The 21,555-nt window shown below is 47.5% G+C and overlaps 1 protein-coding gene across 1 annotated transcript in view; it reads left to right on the top strand.

Annotated features, from left to right (window-relative positions):
* Nucleotides 1-21,555, top strand: part of VSTM2L (V-set and transmembrane domain containing 2 like) — a 65,963-nt gene that overhangs the window by 21,743 nt on the left and 22,665 nt on the right. The window contains exon 2 of the mRNA XM_070939378.1: nt 19,419-19,588. Within this exon, the coding sequence (XP_070795479.1) occupies nt 19,445-19,588 (144 nt within the window). The 5' untranslated portion in view covers nt 19,419-19,444. The remainder of the gene's footprint in view (nt 1-19,418; nt 19,589-21,555) is intronic.

The raw sequence follows: 21,555 nt of genomic DNA, 5'->3' as shown, positions 1-21,555 counted from the left end.
GATTATAATCGGCTTTCTTGAAGTCAGACATTGGACTTGCCTCGTCTTTCATTTCCCTTAAAAGCAGCACCTCTTGATCTCCCTCGCGCTACCCAAAAGACTTGCAAAAATTTTGTTCATCTCATTTGATAGAAGAGGAAAACCTTTTCAGTCTAGAATCCTGCATCCAGTTTTTGGTCACCACGCTATAAAAAAAGATGATGAGACTCTAGAAAAAAGTGCAGAGAAGAGCAACAAAGAGGATGAGGGGACTGGAGGCTAAAACATACGGAGAACAGTTGCAGGAACTGGGCCTGGCTAGTCTAGTGAAGAGAAGGACCAGGGAGACAGGAGAGCATCTTCCAATATTTGAGGGGCGTGCCACAGGAGAAGGGGGGGGTCAAGCTTATTTTCCAAGGCACCTGAAGGCCAGACAAGGAACAATGGATGGAAACTGATCAAGGAGAGATTCAACCTAGAAATAAGGAGGAATTTTCTAGGGTAGTCCAAAGGCTTGTGGACATAGCCTTGCAATATCTAAGAGCCAGAGCTAATAAAACCTGCTCCCCTCTGATCTTCAGCCAATTTAACAAATTATGGACTGAGGATGGCCTCATATTTTTTACACTTTAACCATCCCTGAGTATAGAAGAGTTTTCTCCCTTGCCCTCAGCATTGCTGGACAGGACGATTTAAGAGGCTCCCGATAAGTGAGCGGTTATGCCCCTGTGATAGAGCTGAGGTTGAAACTGTGGAGCATGTTCTTTTATGCTGCCCTATGTACAACGCAGGCAGGACAAAATTACTGTCTCTCTTAGAAACAGATCTCCCTGGATCCAACGCTAGTAATTTGACCTTATATTCTTTAGGGGATGGCTCCTCACACATTACTTTTCAGGTTTCTAAATTTTTTTTTTTAAGAGCTGTAACTATTAGAGGAGAACGCTGTAATTCCTCTCAGCCAAGGCTTCTGACTGTTTATGATGTTACTTTCCCCACGTTCTTTTGCAATTATATTTCTATTTTGGTCTGTGACCGCAAATAAAAGTTATTATTATTATCAAGGAGGAATTTTCTGACAGTGAGAGCAATCAACCCATGGAACAGAAGTTGCCTTCAGAGGTTCTGGGAGCTTCATCCCTGGAGGCTTTCAAGAAGAGACTGGACTGCCGTCTGTCAGCAATGGTGTAGGGTCTCCTGCTTGGGTGGGGGGGTTGGACTAGATGACCTCCAAGGTCTCTTCCAACTCTGTCATTCTGTATCTTCTGTATAATGGCTGATGGAAACAGGAAATCTTTTCAGAAAATGCTGCTGGTAGAATCGGATGAACCTGAGTGCCGGTGGGCTGGCAAGATGCAGGTGGGGTTCTCCTGGAGACAGGAGCATCTTTTCCAGATTGGCATCTCCCCAAAGGATGCATTTTCCCTGTTATTGCAAGTTTTTGTTATAACAAAAAAAAAACAACAACCCAGAAGCCCTGAATGGCTCAAACTAAGGAAACTGCAACGTTTCACTATTGTTCAGGGAGTTTTGTAGTTGTAGACTGTTTAAACTGAGAAGTGAGAAAGGTTTTCCCCCTTAAAGTACTTCTTGCCTAAATCAGAATAACTGAGTTGGAAGGGACCTCGGAGGTCTTCTAGTCCAGCCCCTCGCTCAAGCAGGAGAACCTAGACCATTTCAGACAAGTGGCTGTCCAGTCTCTTCTTGAAAACCTCCAGCGATGGAGCTCCCACAACTTCTGAAGGCAACTTCTGTTCCACCAGTCAATGTTGTTGTTGCTGTGTTTTCTAATAGATTGTGGTGGGAATCTCCCACTACCAATTGGAGGAGGGGGAGGGGGAGTGAAGAGGTTTAGAGAGAAGCAATGCAGACCTGACCACCCCCACCCCAAAAAACCCCACACCCTTGAAGGTCTGATCTGGCTCTTCCCAAGAGAAGGGCAGCCAGTCGGGTGAGATTCTTGTAAACAGGCCAGCAGCAATAAAGAAGGAATCCTGATCAGTCTGTGGTGCCTTCGGGCTCCTTGCACCTGACTTACGGGAAACGGAATTAAAATCCAGGCAGAAAAACTCTTTCTGTACTCAGACCTCATGGGGGCTTCCTTTGGGAAGAGGAGGCGAGGGGGAGGAGGGAGGGGGCGAGGGGGAGCCACGGGTTCCATGGCAGCCAAATTTGGCTGCAGGCGCAGGGACAGGGCTGGGAGGGGGGGCTTTGGGGAGAAAATAGGTTGCCCAGCTGGGGGCCTGGGGGCTGCATTTCCAGGGAGTGGGGAAGGGAGGGGATCTGAAGGGCCGTGGATGGAAATGGCCTTCGGTCCTCGGCTGGTGGCACCACAGGTGGTCTTTGCCGCTTGGCAGGTGGGCCAGAGCTTCTCAGAAGATGGGGAGTTCAAAGACAGAAGCCCCCCACCCATCCCACCCCACCCCAGGCGCCTGAGGGGGAGACACCATCAGAGGCTAAACAGGTCAGCTGCCTCTCTCTCCTCTTGCACTGACTTTGGGTCTCTCTCTCTCTCTCTCTCTCTCTCTCTCTCTCTCTCTCTCTCTCTCTCTTTATGTGTCTCTGTCTCTTTCTCTCTCTCTCTCTCCCTTTCTCTTTCTCTCTTTCTCTTCTCTTTCTCTTCTCTCTTTCTGTCTTTCTCTGTCTTTCGTTTTTTCTGTTGCTCTGTCTGTCTGTCTTTCTCTCTCCCGCTTTTCTTTCTCTTTCTCTGTCTCCCTTTTTCTGTCTTTCTTTCTCTCTCTTTCTCTCTCTTTCTTTCTCTCGCTCTCTGTCTTTCTCTGACTTTCTCTCTCCCCCTTTCTTTCTCTCTCTTTCTCTGTCTCCTCTCTCTCTCTCTTTCTGTCTTTCTCTCTTCCCTTCTCTTTTATATCTCTCACTCTCTTTCTCTCTCTCCCTTTTTCTCTCTCTCTCTCTCCCTCTTTCTCTCTGGCTTCTTGGCCATAGCTGCCTCTTGGCTGAGCTGCCCTGAATCTGCAGCTCTTTTGCAGAGCCTCAGCTGGCCAGCAGGCAGTTTCTGTGCTCTCTGCCTACTTTCATTTCTTCGCTTTTCGTTCCAGGAAGATTTTTTTCCTGTCCTGATTCTCTCGGTGTGTGACCGAGGGAGGGAGGGAGGGAGGGCTTCAAAGCAGGACCCCTCCCCAGAAGGCCATTTAGATGCTGTGAGAGAGAACCCTGGGGGCTGGCAGAGGGAGGCCCGGGTGGGAAGGCTGACCCTCTTTCACAACGGCTTTCTAGGGTCCTCTGGAAGCTTGGGCCAGTGGTGCTAGTCCTCATTATTCCACCAAATTAGGATCACTGATGCAGGCAAGAGGGAGGGAGGGAGAGAGGGAGGGAACAGGATGGACAGAAGGCAAGAAGGCAGGATGGGTGGATGGAAGGAAGGAAGGAAGGAAAGGAAGGGAGGGAGGGAGGGAGGGAGGGAGGGAGAATCCTGCATTCACCTGCAAGGCTGCTCCATGGAAACTGGGAAACCACTTAAATTGCCCTGCTTTGAAGGGGGGGGGGGTTGCCTAAAGATCCACAAATGGCCAAAAGCCAGTTTGGGAGGAGGGGTGATGGGAAGCCATCCCTGCCCACAAGGACAGAGTTGAGCTCTCCACCCTACAGGCTGCAAGCCTGCAAAAGAAGGCAGCCACCTCTCTCTCCATGGCGGATTAGAGAAGCTGCTTCTGAAAGGAGACATTTTGGGGTTTGGTGGTGGCGATAATTTTATGCGGACCTTTATTTGTTTGGTACTTCTCCTCCTCCTGGGGTTGCTCCAGCACCTCCTCTGTCCCTTGCAATCCACCATCTTCTTCTCGTGCCTCCCTTCTGGCAACAGAAGGCTAGCAGGACAAGGTCTCACCCCAATTTTTCACCAAAATAACTTTCCAAAAACATCTTTCTCTCCTCCTCCTTCCTTCCTCCTCCTCCACTTCCATCTCCTCCTTCCTCCTCCTCCTCCTCCTCCTTCCATCTTCCTTCCTTCCTCCTCCTCCTCCTCCTCTTTCTCCTCTCCTCCTCCTCTTTCCTCCTCCTCCTCCTCCTCCTCCACTTCCTCCTCCTCCTTCCTTCCTCCTCCTCCTCCTCCTCCTCCTCCTCCTCCTCCTCCTTCTCCTTCCAGCTTCCTTGCTCCTCCTCCTCCTCCTGCCTGGAGGACTTTTGGGAGATTCGCAGGGCCCAGCTGTGAGGAAGAAAGTCAGAAGCGCCCACCTTCCTCTGAGGAGGGGCAGGAGGGGAGGCCGGCAGAGTGGCCTAGGGTTGTCCCAGCCTTGGGGTACCGATCCCCTCTGCTTGGGGCTGCCCTGGACCTTCCCTTGGCTCTTCTCTGCTGGGAAACAGCAACTGGCCCACTGTGGGCTGTTGAGGACCCAACCCCTGGCCATCAAGTAGCCTAAGAAAGAGAAGGCTCAGGGGGGGACAGGATAGCTTCTTCCAGTATTGGAGGGGCTGCCACAGAGAAGAGGGGGGTCAAGCTATTTTCCAAGGCACCTGAAGGCTGGACAAGGAGCAACGGATGGAAATAACCAAGGAGAGAAGCAACCTGGAACAAAGGAGAAATTTCCTGTAAATGAGAACAATTCATCAGTGGAAGGAGTTGCCTTCAGAAGTAGTGTGAGCTCCATCACTGGAGGCTTTTTAAGAAGAGATTGGACAGCCATTTATCTGAAATGGTACAGTTTCTCCTGCTTGAGGCAGCAGGCTGGACTAGAAGACCTCCAAGGTCCCTTCCAGCTCTATTCTATTCTGATTTAGGGGACTGAAGGCTAAAACATATAAAGAACATTTGTAGGAATTAGGTATGGCTAGTTTACTAGGGGTGACATGCAGTGGTGGGATTCAAGTCATTTAACAACCGGTTCTCTGCCTCATGATTTCTTCCAACAACCAGTTCGCCAAACTGCTCAGAAAGTTAACAACCGGTTCTCCCAAAGTGGTGCAAACTGGCTGAATGAATCCCACCACTGGTTACAGGGTCTCCTGCTTGGGCAGGGGGTTGGACTAGAAGACCTCTGAAGGCCCCTCCAACTTAGTTACTCTGTTATTCTGGAACGGTCTCCTCCCCAGCCTGCAGACCCAGAGGAGGAGGAGGAGGAGGAGGAGGAGAGAGCCAAGCTGCGGAGGGCAGCTTCCCGTTTGCAGAGCCAGCTCTGCCGGTTCCTTCGCTCCTTGCCAGCAATCCATTCTCCACAAGCCCAGGGCCGAGTCCTGCATCGCCAGGGCTGCCTCGGTGATTGAATGATCTACACAGCTTTTGCAAATATTGAATAAAGGTTAAGCGGCGAATTAATATTTAAAGAGGCTGCAGCTTGGTTTTTTCTCTGGGAAATGCAACGTTTTCCATGGCAGAGGCCGGAGCTGAGGGGAAGGAAGGAAGGGATGCAGAGGAGAAACAATAGGTGGGCTCCAAGCTTTCTCGGGGGGGGGGGGGTTGGAGGGGTTTTGGCGTAGCGGAGAAGCTGGCGGGCAGCCCTTCCTGCAAAGGGAAAAACCCATCTTGGGAGTTATATTTGCTGGTTTACATGTTTACAGCACTGGCCTGCCTGTCTGCCTTTCTTCCTAGGCCTTCTGAACGATCCCCCTGGAAGGTCGATCATAAAGAAGGGGAGGGGGGCTGCATTTTGTCTTTGATGGGGGTCACAAAGAGGGAGAGAAGAGAAAGAGAAAAGGGGAGCCCAAAGGCTGTGAGGTCCTTGGTGCTCTCTGAGTTTGGATGTTTTCTTGCAAACATTTCATGAGCCAACTAGGGAACATCATCAGGGCTAGAAGGGAGCGGGGGTGAGGAGGAGGAGGAATAGGAAGGGGAGAAGAGGAGGAGGAGGAGGAGGAGGAGGGAGGAGGAGGAGGAGGAGGAGGAGGAGGAGGAAGGGGAGCAGGAGGGAGAACAGGCAGGAGGAGGAGGAGGAGGAAGAGGAAGAATTGGAAAAGGAAAAGGAGGAGATCTGTGGGGTCATTGGTGCTCTCTGAGTTTGGATGTTTTCTTGCAAACATTTCATTACCCAACTAGGGAACATCATCAGGGCTAGATGGGAGCGGGATGAGGAGGAGGAGTAATAGGAAGGGGAGAGGAGGAGGAGGAGGAGGAGGAGGAGGAGGAGGAGGAGGAGGGGGGGGAGGAAGGAAGGAGGAGGAGGAAGTGGAGGAGGAGGAGAAGGAGGAGGAGGAGGAGAAAGAGGAGGAGGAGAGGAGAAAGAGGAGGAGGAGGAGGAGGAAGGAAGCTGGAAGGAGGAGGAGGAGGAGGAGGAGGAGGAGGAGGAGGAGGAGGGGGAGGAGGAAGAATAGGAAGGGGAGCAGGAGGAGGAACAGGCAGGAGGAGGAGGAGGGAGGAGCAGGAGGAGGAGGAGGAGAAAGAGGAGGAGGAGGAGGAGAAAGAGGAGGAGGAGGAGGAGGAAGGAAGCTGGAAGGAGGAGGAGGAGGGAGGAGGGAGGGGGAGGAGGAAGAATAGGAAGGGGAGCAGGAGGAGGAACAGGCAGGAGGAGGAGGAGGGAGGAGCAGAAGGAAGAGGAAGAATTGGAAAAGGAAAAAGGAGGAGATCTGTGGGGTCGTTGGTGCTCTCTGAGTTTGGATGTTTTCTTGCAGACATTTCATTACCCAACTAGGGAACATCATCAGTGCTAGAAGGGAGTGGGGAGGAGGAGGAGGAGGAAAAGGAGGTGGTGGTGGTGGAGGAAGAGGAGGACGATTAAGTGGTCTTTGGTGCTGAGCTGGGTTGTTTTCTTGCAGGACATTTCATTGCCCAACTACCGGTAGGTAACACCGTCAGTGCTAGAAGAGAGGGGGGTTGCAAAGAGGGGGGGAGGAGGAGGAGGACTGTGGGGTCCTTGGTGCTCTCTGACCTTGGTGGTTTTCTTGCAGATTTTTCCTGGCCTATCTAGGTTACACCATCAATACTAGAAGGGAGGGTCTTTGGGGGGAGGGGGAGGAGGACTGTGGGGTACCTGGTGCTCTCTGGGAGGGAGGTTAAGGCAGGGGGTGTTTTGGGAGGCCAGAATGCATGTTGTGCATCCTGGGGGGAGGATCTCAGCAGCAAACAACCATGCGCAGAGTTCAAGCTAACTACTTTATTGTGTTCTGCCTGTAATACAGGAATCTCCCCTTTCTGGCCACTTATTCTTGCAACAATCAGATAATATTCCAAGAAACGTAGAGGCAGGAGGTCAACCTGAGCCCTTTTGTGATCCTGCAGTGACCTCAGGCTAGCTTATCCCAGTGTCTGGGGGGCTGTGAGGGCCAATGGGCAACCACCGGCTCCTCTCTGACCTTCAGGATGGAGATGCCACTCAATTGGAGGGTCTTCCTGTTCCAGTAGCACGGTGCCAAGGGGGTCTTCGGGCGGGATAATTTTGTCTGCCAATTTCCTGGGGCAAAACAACAAAGAATAAACAAGCTGCCATTCTCCAGCCCAGCCCTTTGCATTGAATGACGACAAAAATCTAGCTGGATTTGCCTGGATTTCTACCGATGCAATTTTATTCTATTTTCACTCTGGACTCTTCACGGCCAACGAAGCTTCTCCGTTGGCAGAAAGGCAGGAGGGTTGAACGAATAATAACCATGCAGGGACAGTAATAACAGATGATGGGGAAGAAGATAAATGCTCGGGAAGTTAAAATATATCTTTCACACGGGGGCAGGAAAATCCAAATGACCGGTTTTTTTAAAAAAGAATGGTTTTAGCTTCATTAAAAGGCTGGCGAGGGAGGGCGGAGAGTGGCCTCCTTTCTGCCCTGTGAAATCTGCCCATTTCGTGCTGTTTCAGAAATGGGTTTCTGTTGGTTTGTTGACTGAGTGGGAGATAAACGTACCATTCTCGTATGCAGAGTGTGCAGAGTAGGGGACACACACGCACACAAACAGAAACACAGAGTCGGTGTTTGCTTTACTCCAGAATAAGGTGGGGGGTCTTCAGAGGCCTGCAATAACAATGGCATTTGCACAGGCTTAACACGGATCACCGCAGCCCCCCGCCTCCCCCCTGCAAACACATGGAATTTTTAAAAAGGGACATTACTTTTAAGCAATTCCAACCTTACTCGGGTGCAGGAGGGCTAACCTCTCTTCCAAAGGAGCCAATTTGTAACCTTCCAAACTGGAAGTGACTCTATGGAAGGAGGAACAAGAGAAAAGGCGATCGAGACAGTAGAGTGGTAAAACCACACCTGGAATCCTGGGTGCCCTTTTGGTCACCACAATGTAAAAAAAGATATTGAGACTCTGGGAAGAGTGCAGAGAAGAGCAACCAGGATGATTAGGGGACTGGAGTGTTGTTGAAATTGGGAATTAAAGAAACATCCCGTTTAGGGCAGACAGAATCAGTTTAATTATTTATTGCAATAAAGGATCAAACCTTGATATCGCTATCAAGAGGCGGTTTGACCAAAGTATGATTTTCAACTCAGAACATTTATACAGTTTCAAACAAAGGATTCTGTGAAGTCAGCAATTCATATGGTCCTATACATTTGTCTTTTTTAATTGACATTTCCTAATTACTGAGTTTGCAAAACAGTTATAATAATTCTTCTAAAAAGTTACTGAAGCATATTTTTCAAATTATCTCTTGTTGAAACAACAATATGGACATCTCTGTTACTCTGACCTTCAAAGTGTAAATCACCTAGACTGTCCTTATCTGTGACAACTGAGAGGCCTTGAAGTAAGAGTCCTACTAGAAAGGAATGTGCCTGCCTTCATGCTGTGCAAGCATTTTCTCTTTTTCAATATTAAGAACAAAGAGGGCCCTTCAATGATCATCTAGTTGGACCCGTTTTTACTTTATTTATTACTTTATTTGTTACCTTTCCCACCTTAGGAGCAGGGGTGAAATTCACTTACTTTCCCTGCTGGTTTGCAAATGTGCGCACTCCACAGGCGCGCCGTCGTCCGCCCATGCGCAAAGCCTTCTGCACATGCTCAGAGGCTGCAAGAGATGAGGTTGGTTGATGAGAATTTTCTATTATTGCTATTTTATTGGCTAGCTTTGCTGGCTGGGGAATTCTGGGAGTTGAAGTCCACCCGTTTTCAAGTGGCCCAGGTTGAGGAAGTCCTTTGTAGAACATCTGATAATTTCTCCATTCAGTAATGTTGGTTTCCCCTAAGACTGGGGTCATGTTAAGAGCTTCTCTTTGTTCTTCCTTTTTTTCCCCCAAAAACCAAGCAAATGAAACAAAATTAAAATACTGTATTTCCCAAGGTTACTTTAAAAAATAAAATAGAAGAAAAAATAGACTACAGAGGAGTTTGTATGAATTCATATATGACATTCAGTTAATTGGAAAGCTGAGTTTTCTAAAACAAAATTCAATGCTGCCACATTATTTTGACAAACACACACACAGCAAGAGAGAGAAAGAGAAAGAGAGAGAGAAATAGAAGAGACATAGAGAGAGAAACAGAAAGAGAAAATGAGAGTGAAAGAAAGAAAAAGAGAAAGGGAGGGGGAAAAGAGAGGGAGAAAGAAAGAGAGAAACAGAAACAGAAAAAAGAAAGAGAGAGAAAGAAAGAGAGAATGTGTGAGAGAGAGAAAGAAAAAGACAAAAAGAGAGGGAGAGAAAGAAAGAGAAACAGAGAAACAGAGAGAAAGAAAGAGAGAGAGAGAAAGAATGTGTGAGAGAAAGAAAAAAGACAAAAAGGGAGAGAAAGAAAGAGAGAGAGAGAGAGAGAAACAGAAAAAGAAAGAGAGAAAGAGAGAGTGTGTGTGAGAGAAAGAAAAAAAGACAAAAAGGGAGAGAAAGAAAGAGAGAGAGAGAGAGAGAAACAGAAAAAGAAAGAGAGAAAGAGAGTGTGTGTGAGAGAAAGAAAAAGATAGAGAGGGAGAGAAAGAAAGAGAGAAAGAGAGAGAAAGAAAGAATGTGTGAGAGAAAGAAAAAAAGACAAAAAGGGAGAGAAAGAAAGAGAGAGAGAGAGAAACAGAAAAAGAAAGAGAGAAAGAGAGAGTGTGTGAGAGAGAAAGAAAAAGATAGAGAGGGAGAGAAAGAAAGAGAGAAAGAAAGAGAGAAAGAGAAAGAATGTGTGAGAGAAAGAAAAAAAGACAAAAAGGGAGAGAAAGAAAGAGAGAGAGAGAGAGAAACAGAAAAAGAAAGAGAAAGAGAGAGTGTGTGTGAGAGAAAGAAAAAGATAGAGAGGGAGAGAAAGAGAAAGAGGGAGAAAGAGAGAGAAAGAGAGAAAGACAGAGGGAACAGACAGACAGACAGACTCATCTCTTTGCAGGATTTTTCAAATCTGTTTCCTGTTATGTTAATTTTTTCAGGCAGAGCGATGTTTAAATACCAAAAAAAAGCTAATAATGAACATGGCATTTTATTATTTCAGTGTTTCCTAATCACGAATCTAATCTATTTCTTGTGGAACATTGTTTTATAAGCTGTAGAAAATACGGACAATAAACCAATTGGAGGATTCATTATGAAGGATTGTTGACTCTCTTTAGCAAACGGAATGATTAATTGGGAGGAAGGTAATGTGTATCAATTTGCTTATAATGCCGGCAAAACCCGGTTAGAGAAGGGGGTGATTTATCCTGTGTAATTTTAGCAGCATGTTAATGCCAGAAATAGAACATTTTTGTGGTCAGTTCACAAAGACTGGCTGAAATGGATTTTTTTAAAAAATATGTGCCGAAAGGAACCAGCGTGATATACAGGTAGACCATATAATTTTGAGCCCAAAATTTCTGTTGTTAAGTGTGACATTTGTTGAGTTTTGCCCCCATTTTATGACTTTTCTCGCCACAGTTGTTCACTGCAGTTATTCGGTTATTAAGTGAATCCAGCTTCCCCCGAAGACTTTGCTTGTAAGAAGGTCGGAAAAGGGGATCGATGACCCTGGGACACTGCAACCGTCATAAATATAAGTCAATAGCCAAGGGTCTGAATTTTGATCACGTAACCATGGGGAGGCTGCAACCGTCATAAGTGTGAAAAACGGTCATATGTCGCTTTTTTTTGGTGTTGTAGCTTTGAATGATCATTAAATGAATGGTTGTAAATGCTGTCTGTTCAGATCTTGAATCATTTTCCCATTTTTAAATATATTTTTTAAAAAAAGACTCATACCAACATTTTGGGCTTAATGTAAATGTTTTATTAAAGATATTTCCTTGATTCTGAATTGCGGGAGTTCCTCCTCATTTAGGGTTTCCTGCCTAGGCAGGGGGTTGGACTAGAAGACCTCCAGGTTCCCTTCCAACTCGTGTTATTCTGAGATAATCTGCATTTAATCAGATGTTCCTAACGGTTTGAACTGATGAGCCCTAATCATCGTATGAGATTTTTTTAAAAAAAAAAAAAATGACAGAGTATATTTGAAGCCGAGCTGAATCCTTTTTGCAAAATGCATTAAGTGGAAACAGGTTTCCATTCAGGATGAGACCTCTGATTCCATAAAATCCTCTTTCTTCCCACATTTATTAAGTTTAAAAGAAGGAAGGCTGAAGAATGAGGAAAGAGGAGAGAGAACAGCAGGCAAAAAATGGTTGCTTATACTTTCTAAACTTTTCAAGTCCGTTGCAAATATGGATCGGAGGGAGAGTAGTCGATACGTATTTTTAATGTCAGAGAAAAATGACACCGCCTGGGCCAACGGGGAAATCCAGTGTTAAATTGAATTTGTACCTATTGATCAGGAATCAAATTCTAATTGATGGGAAACGGTTCTCCTAGCAGAAAAGAATCAAATTCCTCTTTGAAATATGGAACCCTCTAAACTCCCATTTGCTTTGGTTTATGCCGTGTGTTGTTGTTGGTTTTTTTTTCTAATCCAAGTTGGGGAGGGGATTTCTTGATTTTGTAATGATGTATATTCCGATAGGGAGGGGAAGGGGTTAAAAATGATGGTGGCCACAGGCAGCAAATGAATCTCTAACCCAGGGGTCCCCAAACTTGGCAGCTTTAAGACTTGTGGGCTTCAACTCCCAGAATTCTCCAGCCAGCAGTCCACAAGTCTTAAAGCTGCCAAGTTTGGGGACCTCTCTGCTCTAACCTTTTATCCATTGCAAAGCATATCAACGAAAGCTGAGCTTCAATCGTTTCGTTGCAGCTGCCATTTTGACTTTTTTGACACCTCCCCCCCTTAGACATTCCTGCAGCTAGAAAATTCATGCCATGCGTAAGATCAGGAAAGAGACGAAGGGTCTGGAGGCAGGGAATTTTTTTAAAAAATAGAATTTTAAAAAGCATAATCTGTTGAAGTGCAGGTGTTCTAACTACGCCGTGAGAATGTAAAAAAATGTTATTTTATTCCAAGGCGGCTGCAATTATGTTCAGCACCAATTTCCTATTGTTTTCACATCCCTGGTTTTTTTTTTTTTTTTTTTTTTTGAAGAAACAGCAAATGCTGCTAATTAATATTGTGTTGTGTTAAGTGTCGAACGGAATGTCCAGGGTAATTCCGCTTTTTTGCAGAAAATCCAACGCAGGCAAAAAAAAAAAAGGACTCTAGGTGGGAATATTAGAAGCTGACGATTTAATTAGGCAGTTGGGGAAAAGGGGGAAAAGAAGAAATTGTGTAAAAAGGCTATAACTAGAAAAAGAAGAGGCCATCAGACAGATGAGAGAGAGAGAGAGAGAGAGAGAGACTGGGGTCTCCTCCCCTGCCTGCCTTGGGGTGGCTGTTCTCAGCAGCCTCATAGAGTTGCAGAGCTGGGAGGGTCCCCCAAAGATCATCACACAGCCAAACCCCCAACCAATCAGAAGACACCTCCACCCAATCAGAACACAGCCAAGCTCCCACCCAATCAGTTCACACCCCCACTGGCAGTTAAAAGGAAGAAACAGCTGCGATCACACACATTGCTCCTAGAAGCACGAAGCCGAGAACACCAGCCTGAAGATGATGAATGAGACTTCGTCGAAACGTTGCCAAGACACCTCCAATTTTACGCGGGAGAAAACCCGAATAACCAAAGACCTACATACAAATACCCGCGAAAACCTGAGAAAACAAATTATATATATATATATATATATATATATAATTTAAGAGTGGTGTTTCTCAATCTTTGGCAGCTTGAAGAGGGGTGGACTTCAGAATTCCCTGGCACTAACGCATTCCTTTTCATGTACATCCCCCGTGTGGCCTGCTTGCTCTCTTGTAATCCCTTCCTCTGCAATCTCTCCCCTCTAGGGAGTAAGAGGGGGAAAAAAAACCAGGCATGATTGACTGGAGAATTCTGGGAGTTGAAGTCTACTCCTCTTCAAGCTGCCAAAGCTGAGAAACAGCTGTGCTAGAGAAATGTTTTTTTTCAGAAGGAGGGGGGGACGGACACAATGGACGCAAAGCACACACCCAAACACACATACACACACCTTTAATCCCTCCCTGTTTTCAAACAGGCAGGGTTGAACCCCAACCCCCATCTTCTGCAGGGGAGGGGTACCCAAGCCTTTGGCCCGATTTCCTGTCATCTACAGGCTTTAGGGATTTTTTTCCTGGGGGCAGGGGTGGGGGGGAGAAGCATGCAGGTGTGGGGATGCCGAGGTCTGCTCTCCCCACGTTGGGGGGGGGGGGCTCTGCTATGCTGAGATGGTCCTTGCATGTTCAGGGCTATTGCAGAAAAATCTGGCATGGCATGGCGCTGAATGCATCCTTGTCCAGACCCCCCCCCCACAGCTCTTCCAGGAGAGGGGGCCACTCTTTTCAGGAGAAAGGGCTTCTCCCCCCCATCCTCCCCCCCCCAACATATCTAGAGAAGCATCTGTGTTCCTCAGCATTGTGGCTTTTTGCAAAGATAAGCTCAGAGGTTAATTAAGATCATGGCTCCCCAATTAAAGTTGGTGGGGAAAAGATGGGGGGGGGGGAAATAGGTTTTCTGGGGACTTAATTGTCTCCAGAGTCCTTCAGGCCCATGCTGCAGTGGGGGGGGGGCAAGCGGGCTCCTTAAACAGGATAATTAAAACAGCTTCTCTTGAGCAGCTGTGCATGAGGAAGGGAGGGGTGTGCTGTAGAGAGAACCCTGTGTGTTGGATGGATGGGTGGGGGGCTTGGAGGAGACCCCTCCCCAAGATAGAGACAGACAGATGGGGCTTTCTGTCTCTCTTGAACATATCCATGCCTTTTCGTGTCGAGAGCCCACAGCTAAAGAAAGAAAACACACAGCTGTGTTGGAACTACGCTACCCAGAATTCCCAGCCAGCAGGACTCTTAGTCAATGACCACTCTGTCCAGGCTGGGGATTTTGGGGTGCTTGTCCTGCTTTCATCCCTCTTGAGGCCAGGTCTGTAGCTGGGAGGAGGTGGGGAGGGGTCCCCTCCGGTTTAAATCGCCTTTAAAAGACCAGATACAGGTACCCCGATTAATGGGGGAACCTACCTAGCCCAACCCTTTCAGCCGGTCGCAATCTGTTTGGGGGTGTCCACAGGGAGGGCAGTTCAAAAAAAAGTCACAATGGTGGGCACAATCCTGTAATCCCAGCCCTGCCCTTGTGTGTGTGTGTGTGTGTGTCCTAAGCAAGACAACACATGCAAGGCACTTAAAAAGGGTCAGACTCAGGGGTGAAAATAATCCAGCAGGTTCTGACAGGTTCTGGAGAACCGGTAGCAGAAATTTGGAGCAGTTCGGAGAACCGGCAAATGCCACCTCTGGCTGGCTCCAGAGTGGGTGGGAATGGAGATTTTGCAATATCCTTCCCCCTGGAGTGGGGAGGGAATGGGGATTTTGCAGAATCCTTCCCCTGCCACGCCCACCGAGCCACGCCCACAGAACTGGTAGTAAAAAAATTTGGATTTCACCCCTGGTCAGACTTCGATTGTGCCCGCCATCTTGCCTCCTTCAACCCCTTCTCAGGGGCGCCCCAGAAGCCCTTCAACCTCAGGGTAGAGCGAGAGGTTGGGTGCTTGGCTCCACACTGCTGGAAGGAGGAACGCTTCCCCTATAGGAGAAAACCTCCTTGGGGGGTAGGGTCCGGTCTGGGGCAGCCCCCTCACTGGAAAGGAGGTTTGGGGGAGAGAGAAGGAAAAGACGCAGACTAGGCAGGTGAGTCCACAGCAGGGATGAGGGCCTGGCAAACATCTCGGAAGGGAGGGACTATCCTGTTGTGGCCCATCAGCGGCCTGTGCGGATTGTAGCTGATTCCGACAGCAAGGAGACTGGTGTGGTGCTGCGCCAGCAGCTTGTGCAGCTGGCGCTCGAGTCGGACAATGAGGAGGCTGGAGAAGATGTGGTGCCAGAGGCGGGGATTCAGCCAGGGCCTTCAGAAGCTCCCATGAGTGAAGAGGACGAAGAGGAGGAGCGTCTTCTCGATGCACGGGTGCGCAGAGCTGCCAAAAGGCAGGAGTGGCTCCTCAGGAGGAGGTCTCCTCGAGAGTAAGGCTTGGGGCTAATTGGCGGCTCCCTTAGCCTATTTAAGGAGGAATGTCGACTGAAGCAATTTGCAGGGAACAACTTTAGTTTACTCTCCTTCGCGTCTGGATTCTCTGCAAATTGCTTCTGGGCTTTCTGCCAACCTTAGTAAGATTGTGATTACTTTATCTTTGTTTTTTTTTGTAAGCTGTTAAGAAAGTTAATAACAGCCTTTGTTTGGAAAAGACTGAGTTATTTTAGTAAATTTAAGTTTTGTACAGACTTTGTGTGTGCTGTGTTCTTTGGGGTCCGTACACATCCCTAGTTTCTCGGGCTGCAAAGGTGGGGGTGGGGGGGGAAAGATCTACTTTTACAGCAGCCAAAAAGGCAAATACAGTCCTTGGTTGTATAATCAGAGGCATAAAATCAAAACCGCATGAAGTAGCACCGCTTCATAACACCACACCTGGAATCCGGTATCCAGTTTTGTTTTGTTTTTAATTTGATTTATATGCCGCCCTTCTCCGGAGACTCAGGGCGGCTTACAATGCGTTAAGCAATAGCCTTCATGCTTTTGTATATTTATACAAAGTCAGCTTATTGCCCCCACAAACTGGGTCCTCAATTTACCCACCTTAGAAAGGATGGAAGGCTGAGTCAACCTTGAGCCTTGGCGAGATTCGAACCTGCAGTAATTGCAGGCAGCTGGTCTTAATAAAAGGGTGCTTTAGACCACTGTATTACCAAGGCTACCAAGTTTTGGTCATCATGTTGCAAAAAAGACGTTGAGCCTTTGGAAAAAGTGCAAAGAAGAGCAACTAGGATGATCAAAGGCCTGGAAGCTAAAACATACGAAGAACGGTTGCAGGATTGGGGTTTTGGCCAGTCTAGAGAAAAGAAGGACTGGGGGTGGCATGATATCAGTGCTTCGGTATTTGAGGGGCTGCCCCAAAGAAGAGGGGGGTCAAGCTATTCTCCAAAGCCCCTGAAGGCAGGACAAGAAGCAACAGATGGAAACTCATCAAGGAGAGAAGCAACCTGGAATTAAGGAGAAACTTCCCAACAGTGAGGACAATTAACCAGTGGAACTGCTTGCCACCAGAAAAGTTGTGGATGCTCCATCACTTGGAGGTTTTTAAAGAAGAGATTGGACAGCCACTTGTCTGAAACCAGTCTCCTGCTCCTCCGGGGTTGGACTAGAAGACCTCGGAGGTCCCTTCCAACACGGTCATTCTCTTCTGCTCCTGCAGTCCCAAACCCTGGAAGAGCTGTGTGTATGTGTGTGTATGTGCTCCCCATCGGTCAGGCACTTGCGTGGATTTCCAGGCAAAAGATTTCTACAGAGAGAGAGAGAAATTATCTTGTAAACCCAGCCAGGAGACGGGGGCAGCCTCATTAAGCCCCTCGCGCTGTATTTTCCACTGCGCCCTGTTAAGATGGATTAAAGGAAAGCGATAACTGTCTGAGATTTCTCCGGCTCCAGGGGACAAAGACGTATTAAGGGTATTAGCTTTTCTGTCAAGCTTGATGCTAATTCGCTACTTGGACGGATCAAGAGACTCAGGGGAGGCGGCAACTCCTGCGTCCAGCCAGCGGGACCCTGGCCTTCCCCCTCCCTCCCGCCCCCAGGACGACGGATGTGGGTCACCAGGGAGACGGGATGCTTGGCTAAAACTGGTGGCACTTGGCTGGGTTGTGCAAACGATGCCCCTGGCTTTGTCATGGTTCTTAAGTCTGGGCCAACCGAGAGAACCAAGCTAGAATTAAGAAATTTATTTATTTATTTTTTATTTTTATTTATATATTGCTGCCTGCAATTACTGCAAGTTCAAATCTCACCAGGCTCAAGGTTGACTCAGCCTTCCATCCTTTCTAAGGTAGGTAAAATGAGGACCCAGTTTGTGGGGGCAATAAGCTGACTTTGTATAAATATACAAAAGGATGAAGGCTATTGCTTAACGCCTTGTAAGCCACCCTGAGTCTCCGGAGAAGGGCGGCATATAAATCAAATTAAAAAAAAAAAAAAAAAAACCCACTCAGTGGCTTTGGGGAGCAAACCCAGCCAAGTCAGGGTTTATTTATTTATTTATTTATTTGATTTGATTTCTATACCGCCCTACTCCCGAAGGACTCAGGGCGGTGAACAGCCAACAATAAAATCCATACATACAAAATTTAAAAGCAGAATTAAAATCAAATTAAATAGTTTTGGCCCAGGGTTGAAATGGGGGGGGACCTTGGTGCTCTCTGAGCTTGGTTTTTTTGCAGATATTTTATAACCCAACTAGGTAGCATCATCAGTGTTAGAAGGGAGGGGGGGTTGTGGGGAGGTGGAGGAAGAGGAGGAGGACTGTGGGGTCCTTTGTATAAATATACAAAAGTATGAAAGCTAAAGTATGAAACTTAAAAGGAATGGTTGTAGGTGGAGGACTTGGTTGTAAGTATTCTGTTGCATAATAGGGCAGGGGGTCGGTTTGGAAGGCCTGAATCACAAGCATCCATTGAGGGGTGTGTGTGTGTGTGTGAAAAATTGACAAAAGGGCAGAATGGTGACCACAATTACGGTATATAATCAGTACCTGCCCTGTTTCTACACGAGTAATTCCTAAATGCCTCCCCCTCCCCCAATTACATGGCTGCCTTCAGACAACCTCTTTTAACCCGTGTTCGTCGGTGGCACCACTTCCTGGAGCCAAGCCAACATCACCCGCTCCGAAATTAACCAAAGGAGCCAAGTTTGCACCACTCCGGAGTCATGAAAGATGAGCATTAACCAGACTGAGTTGGGTTGTGCGAATTTAGCTCCGTTATCTCATTGTCAGGCAGGAAAATTGGACCGCGCATTGAGTTCCCAGTTAAGCTGACTTATTGCTCACGCCTATAAACAAGAATCTATTTGACGAACGGTCAGCAATAATTGGCGCTAAATAAAAGTCAACAAAATTCCAGAGGAATTAGAGTAAGAACGTTTGTGGGAATGCAAGGACTCCGGGCTAATGACTTGCTTAACTCCACCCCCTGTCTCTGCCTGCTCTTCTCTTATACTCGTTGTGCAAACACTAGTTGTCTTTAGGAGTTGGGGGTGGTAGCAAAGCCATTTTTATTTCGTTTCTTCCCAGTCTGTTCTTGAGCCTCTTCAGGACAGAGCTGAGGCCGTTCGCCGGCCGACAGAGCCAGGCACGCCGGTGGGATCGTGGGACCAATTTCTGAACAATCCCTGCCCGACGAAATGATTTCCCCAACAATGCTGGCTTGTCTGTGTTATTTAGTCAAGAGCAATTGCCGTCTTAATTGTATATTCTCCAGATAACACCTACACCGAGCTACTGTAGTATTTATTTTAATTGGCTAATTGATTAATCATTTGAAAGAAGATGGCTAATTAGCTAAAGGACCGGAAAGTGATTGGCAGCTCTGGGATTATTTATTATTTTTTTTTAATGGTTTGAGGAATGGAAAAAGGGGGAGAGGGAAACACCCCAAAGGGAACCCTCCAGGCCTTACTCCCAGCTTATGTTTCAGGAAGATAATTTTTTTTTTGGGGGGGGGGTTTCCTTGACCCGTCCTTCAGCCCTGGCTGCTGGGGTGCTCTAAAGTCGCACCAGATTCTCCTTAGTAAGGCCACACCTGGAATCCTGCATCCAGTTTTGGTCCCCACATTACAAAATAGATGTTGAGACTTTGGAAAAAGTGCAGAGAAGAGCAACTAAGATGGTCAAAGGCCTGGAGGCTAATACATATGAAGAACGGTTGCAGGAGCTGAGGATGGCTCAGTATTGAAGAGATTCAAGAGAAGGACTAGGAGGGACGTGATAGCAGTCCTCCAATATTTGAGGGGCTGCCCCAAAGAAAAGGGGGTCAGTACCAGAAGGCAGGATAAGAAAACAACAGGTGGAAACTATTCAAGGAGAGAAGCAACCTGGAATTCAGGAGAAACTTCCTATCAGGGAGGACAATTAACCAGTGGAACTGCCTGCCACCAGAAGTGCTCCATCCCTGGAGGTTTTAAAGAGGAGATTGGACAGCCATTTGTCTGAAGTGGTAGAGGGTCTCCTTCTTGAGCAAGGGGCTGGACTAGACTAGAAGACCTCCAGGGTCCTTCCAGCTCTATTCTGATTGATTGATTGATTGAGTTATCCCATCTCCAATTGCCCCCTAACGAGCATCTTGGTTTCCCTTGGCAGCCTTTTTCACCGAGACCCCCCACGACATGACCGCCCGGGCTGGGGAAGATGTGGAGATGGCCTGTTCCTTCCGCGGCAGCAGCTCCCCTTCCTACTCGCTGGAGATCCAGTGGTGGTACGTGCGCACCCATAAGGACTGGACGGAGAAGGAGAACTGGGACTCCAACCAGGTACTGCTGCCCCCCGACTGCCTCTCCCTACGTGTAGCCGGACCCTCAAGATCTGGCTCTGCCAGTTTGGTTGGGACCCCAGTGGGGGGAGGGTCAGCCCATCGGAGCGGGTTGATCGAGGGGCAACGGACCCCACCTCCCCCCACTCTGCCCCTGTCTTTGTCTTTTAATGCTGATTTTAATTTTAATTTTAATTTTAACTGTACATCAGAGGTGGGTTTCAGCAGGTTCTGGAGAACCGGTAGCAGAACTTTTGAATAGTTCAGAGAACCAGTAGCAAAAATTCTGACTGGCCCCACCCTCATCTATTCTCTGCTTCCCAAGTTCCAGCTGATTGGGAAGAAATGGGGATTTTGCAGTAACCTTCCCCTGGATTGGGGAGGGAATGGAGATTTTACAGTATCCTTCCCCTGCCACGCCCACCAAGCCACTCCCACAAAACCAGTAGTAAAAAATTTTGAAACCCACCAGTGCTGTACATGCATAGATATTTTTATGACTGTAAGCCTCCCAGAGTAACCTTAGGGGAAGACGAGCAGCCAATAAATTTTATAAATAAATAACGGGTTGCAAAAGGAGACTCAGAAAGTAGCCTCCCTGGTTTCTCAGCCTGTACAGGCAGTCCTCAACGTACGACCACAATTGAGCCCAATATTTATGTTGCTAAGCGAGACATTTGTGAAATGAGTTTTGCTCCATTTTACAACCTTCCTTGCCACCGTCGCTAAGTGAGTCACTGCAGTTGTTAAGTTGGCTTCCCATTCACTTTCCTTGTCAATAGGTCGCAAAAGGGGAGCACAAGGACCCCAGGACACTGCGACCGTCATAAATAGGAGCCAGTGGCCAAGCGTCTGAATTTTGATCATGTAAACATGGGGAGGCCACAACGGTCCTAATTGTGAAAAATGGCCATAAGTCGCTTCCCCCCGCCCAGTGCCGTTGTAGCTTTTGAATGGCCACTAAATGAACTTTTGTAAGTTGAGGACTACCTGTATAGGAGAGATTTGTACTTCCAGACTTCTGCTAAAGGAGCCTTCCAACAGAGTAGAAAGAGTTCATTGGGTCATGTTTCCTGCCAGGTCATTTGGGAAGAAAGCTGATTATCAGCCTTGCAAGACAAGTCTGAAAGGGTTAGGGGCAGGGGTCTTCAAACTTGGCAACTTTAAGACTCGTGGACTTCAACTCCCAGAATTCTCCAGCCAGCTGGCTGGAGAATTCTGGGAGTTGAAGTCCACGAGTCTTAAAGTTGCCAAGTTTGGGGACCTCTGGGTTAGAGTCTTTCGTCCACCTTACGGAGGGCACCCATCACAGCCAGGTGGTCTGGTCCTCCATATTTAAAAGGCAGAGCCCATGTTGGTCCAGAGCCAGCAGGGACACCCCACCTGTGTGCAGAGAGGCCACAAAGCTGGAGAAAGACACCAGACACCTGCAAAATCAAGTGAACCCCTCATTAGATGCTTCCTGATTGATCCGTGCTCTTTTATATTCCCCTGTTTATCACTCGTATCGTTTCAAAAGCCGGTGGGAGTGTCCTTTTGCAATGGACCAAACGGACAGCAGGAATATCTTCCAACAAATGTCTTTCAAACTTGACAACTTGAAGAATGGGTAGACTTCAATTCTGGGAGTTGAAGTCCACCCAACTTAAAGTTGCTAAGATTGAAAAACATTGGGCTAGATTAGTATTTCTTGACTCCCTCTGATCTTTGGACCAGATCTTTCAACTAACACAGCTCTCCTCTTACGATGCCGAATCAGAAGAACAGAACAACAGAATACCATAATAAAGAATAACAGAGTAACAGAATACCAGAGTTGGAAGGGACCTTGGAGATCTTCTAGTCCAACCCCCTGTTCAAGCAGAAGACCCTATAGCATTCCAGACAAGTGGCTGTCCAATCTCTTCTTTAAAACCTCCAGGGATGGAGCACTTACAACCTCCGGAGGGAAGCTGTTCCACTGATTAA

The sequence above is a fragment of the Pituophis catenifer genome, unplaced genomic scaffold, assembly GCF_029215685.1.
Source record: "Pituophis catenifer annectens isolate HBS135680 unplaced genomic scaffold, rPitCat1.0.hap2 SCAF_3, whole genome shotgun sequence".
NCBI classification, from domain to species: Eukaryota; Metazoa; Chordata; class Lepidosauria; order Squamata; family Colubridae; genus Pituophis; species Pituophis catenifer.
Note: the sequence above shows the minus strand (reverse complement) of the source record. Positions and strands in the feature narration are given on the sequence as shown.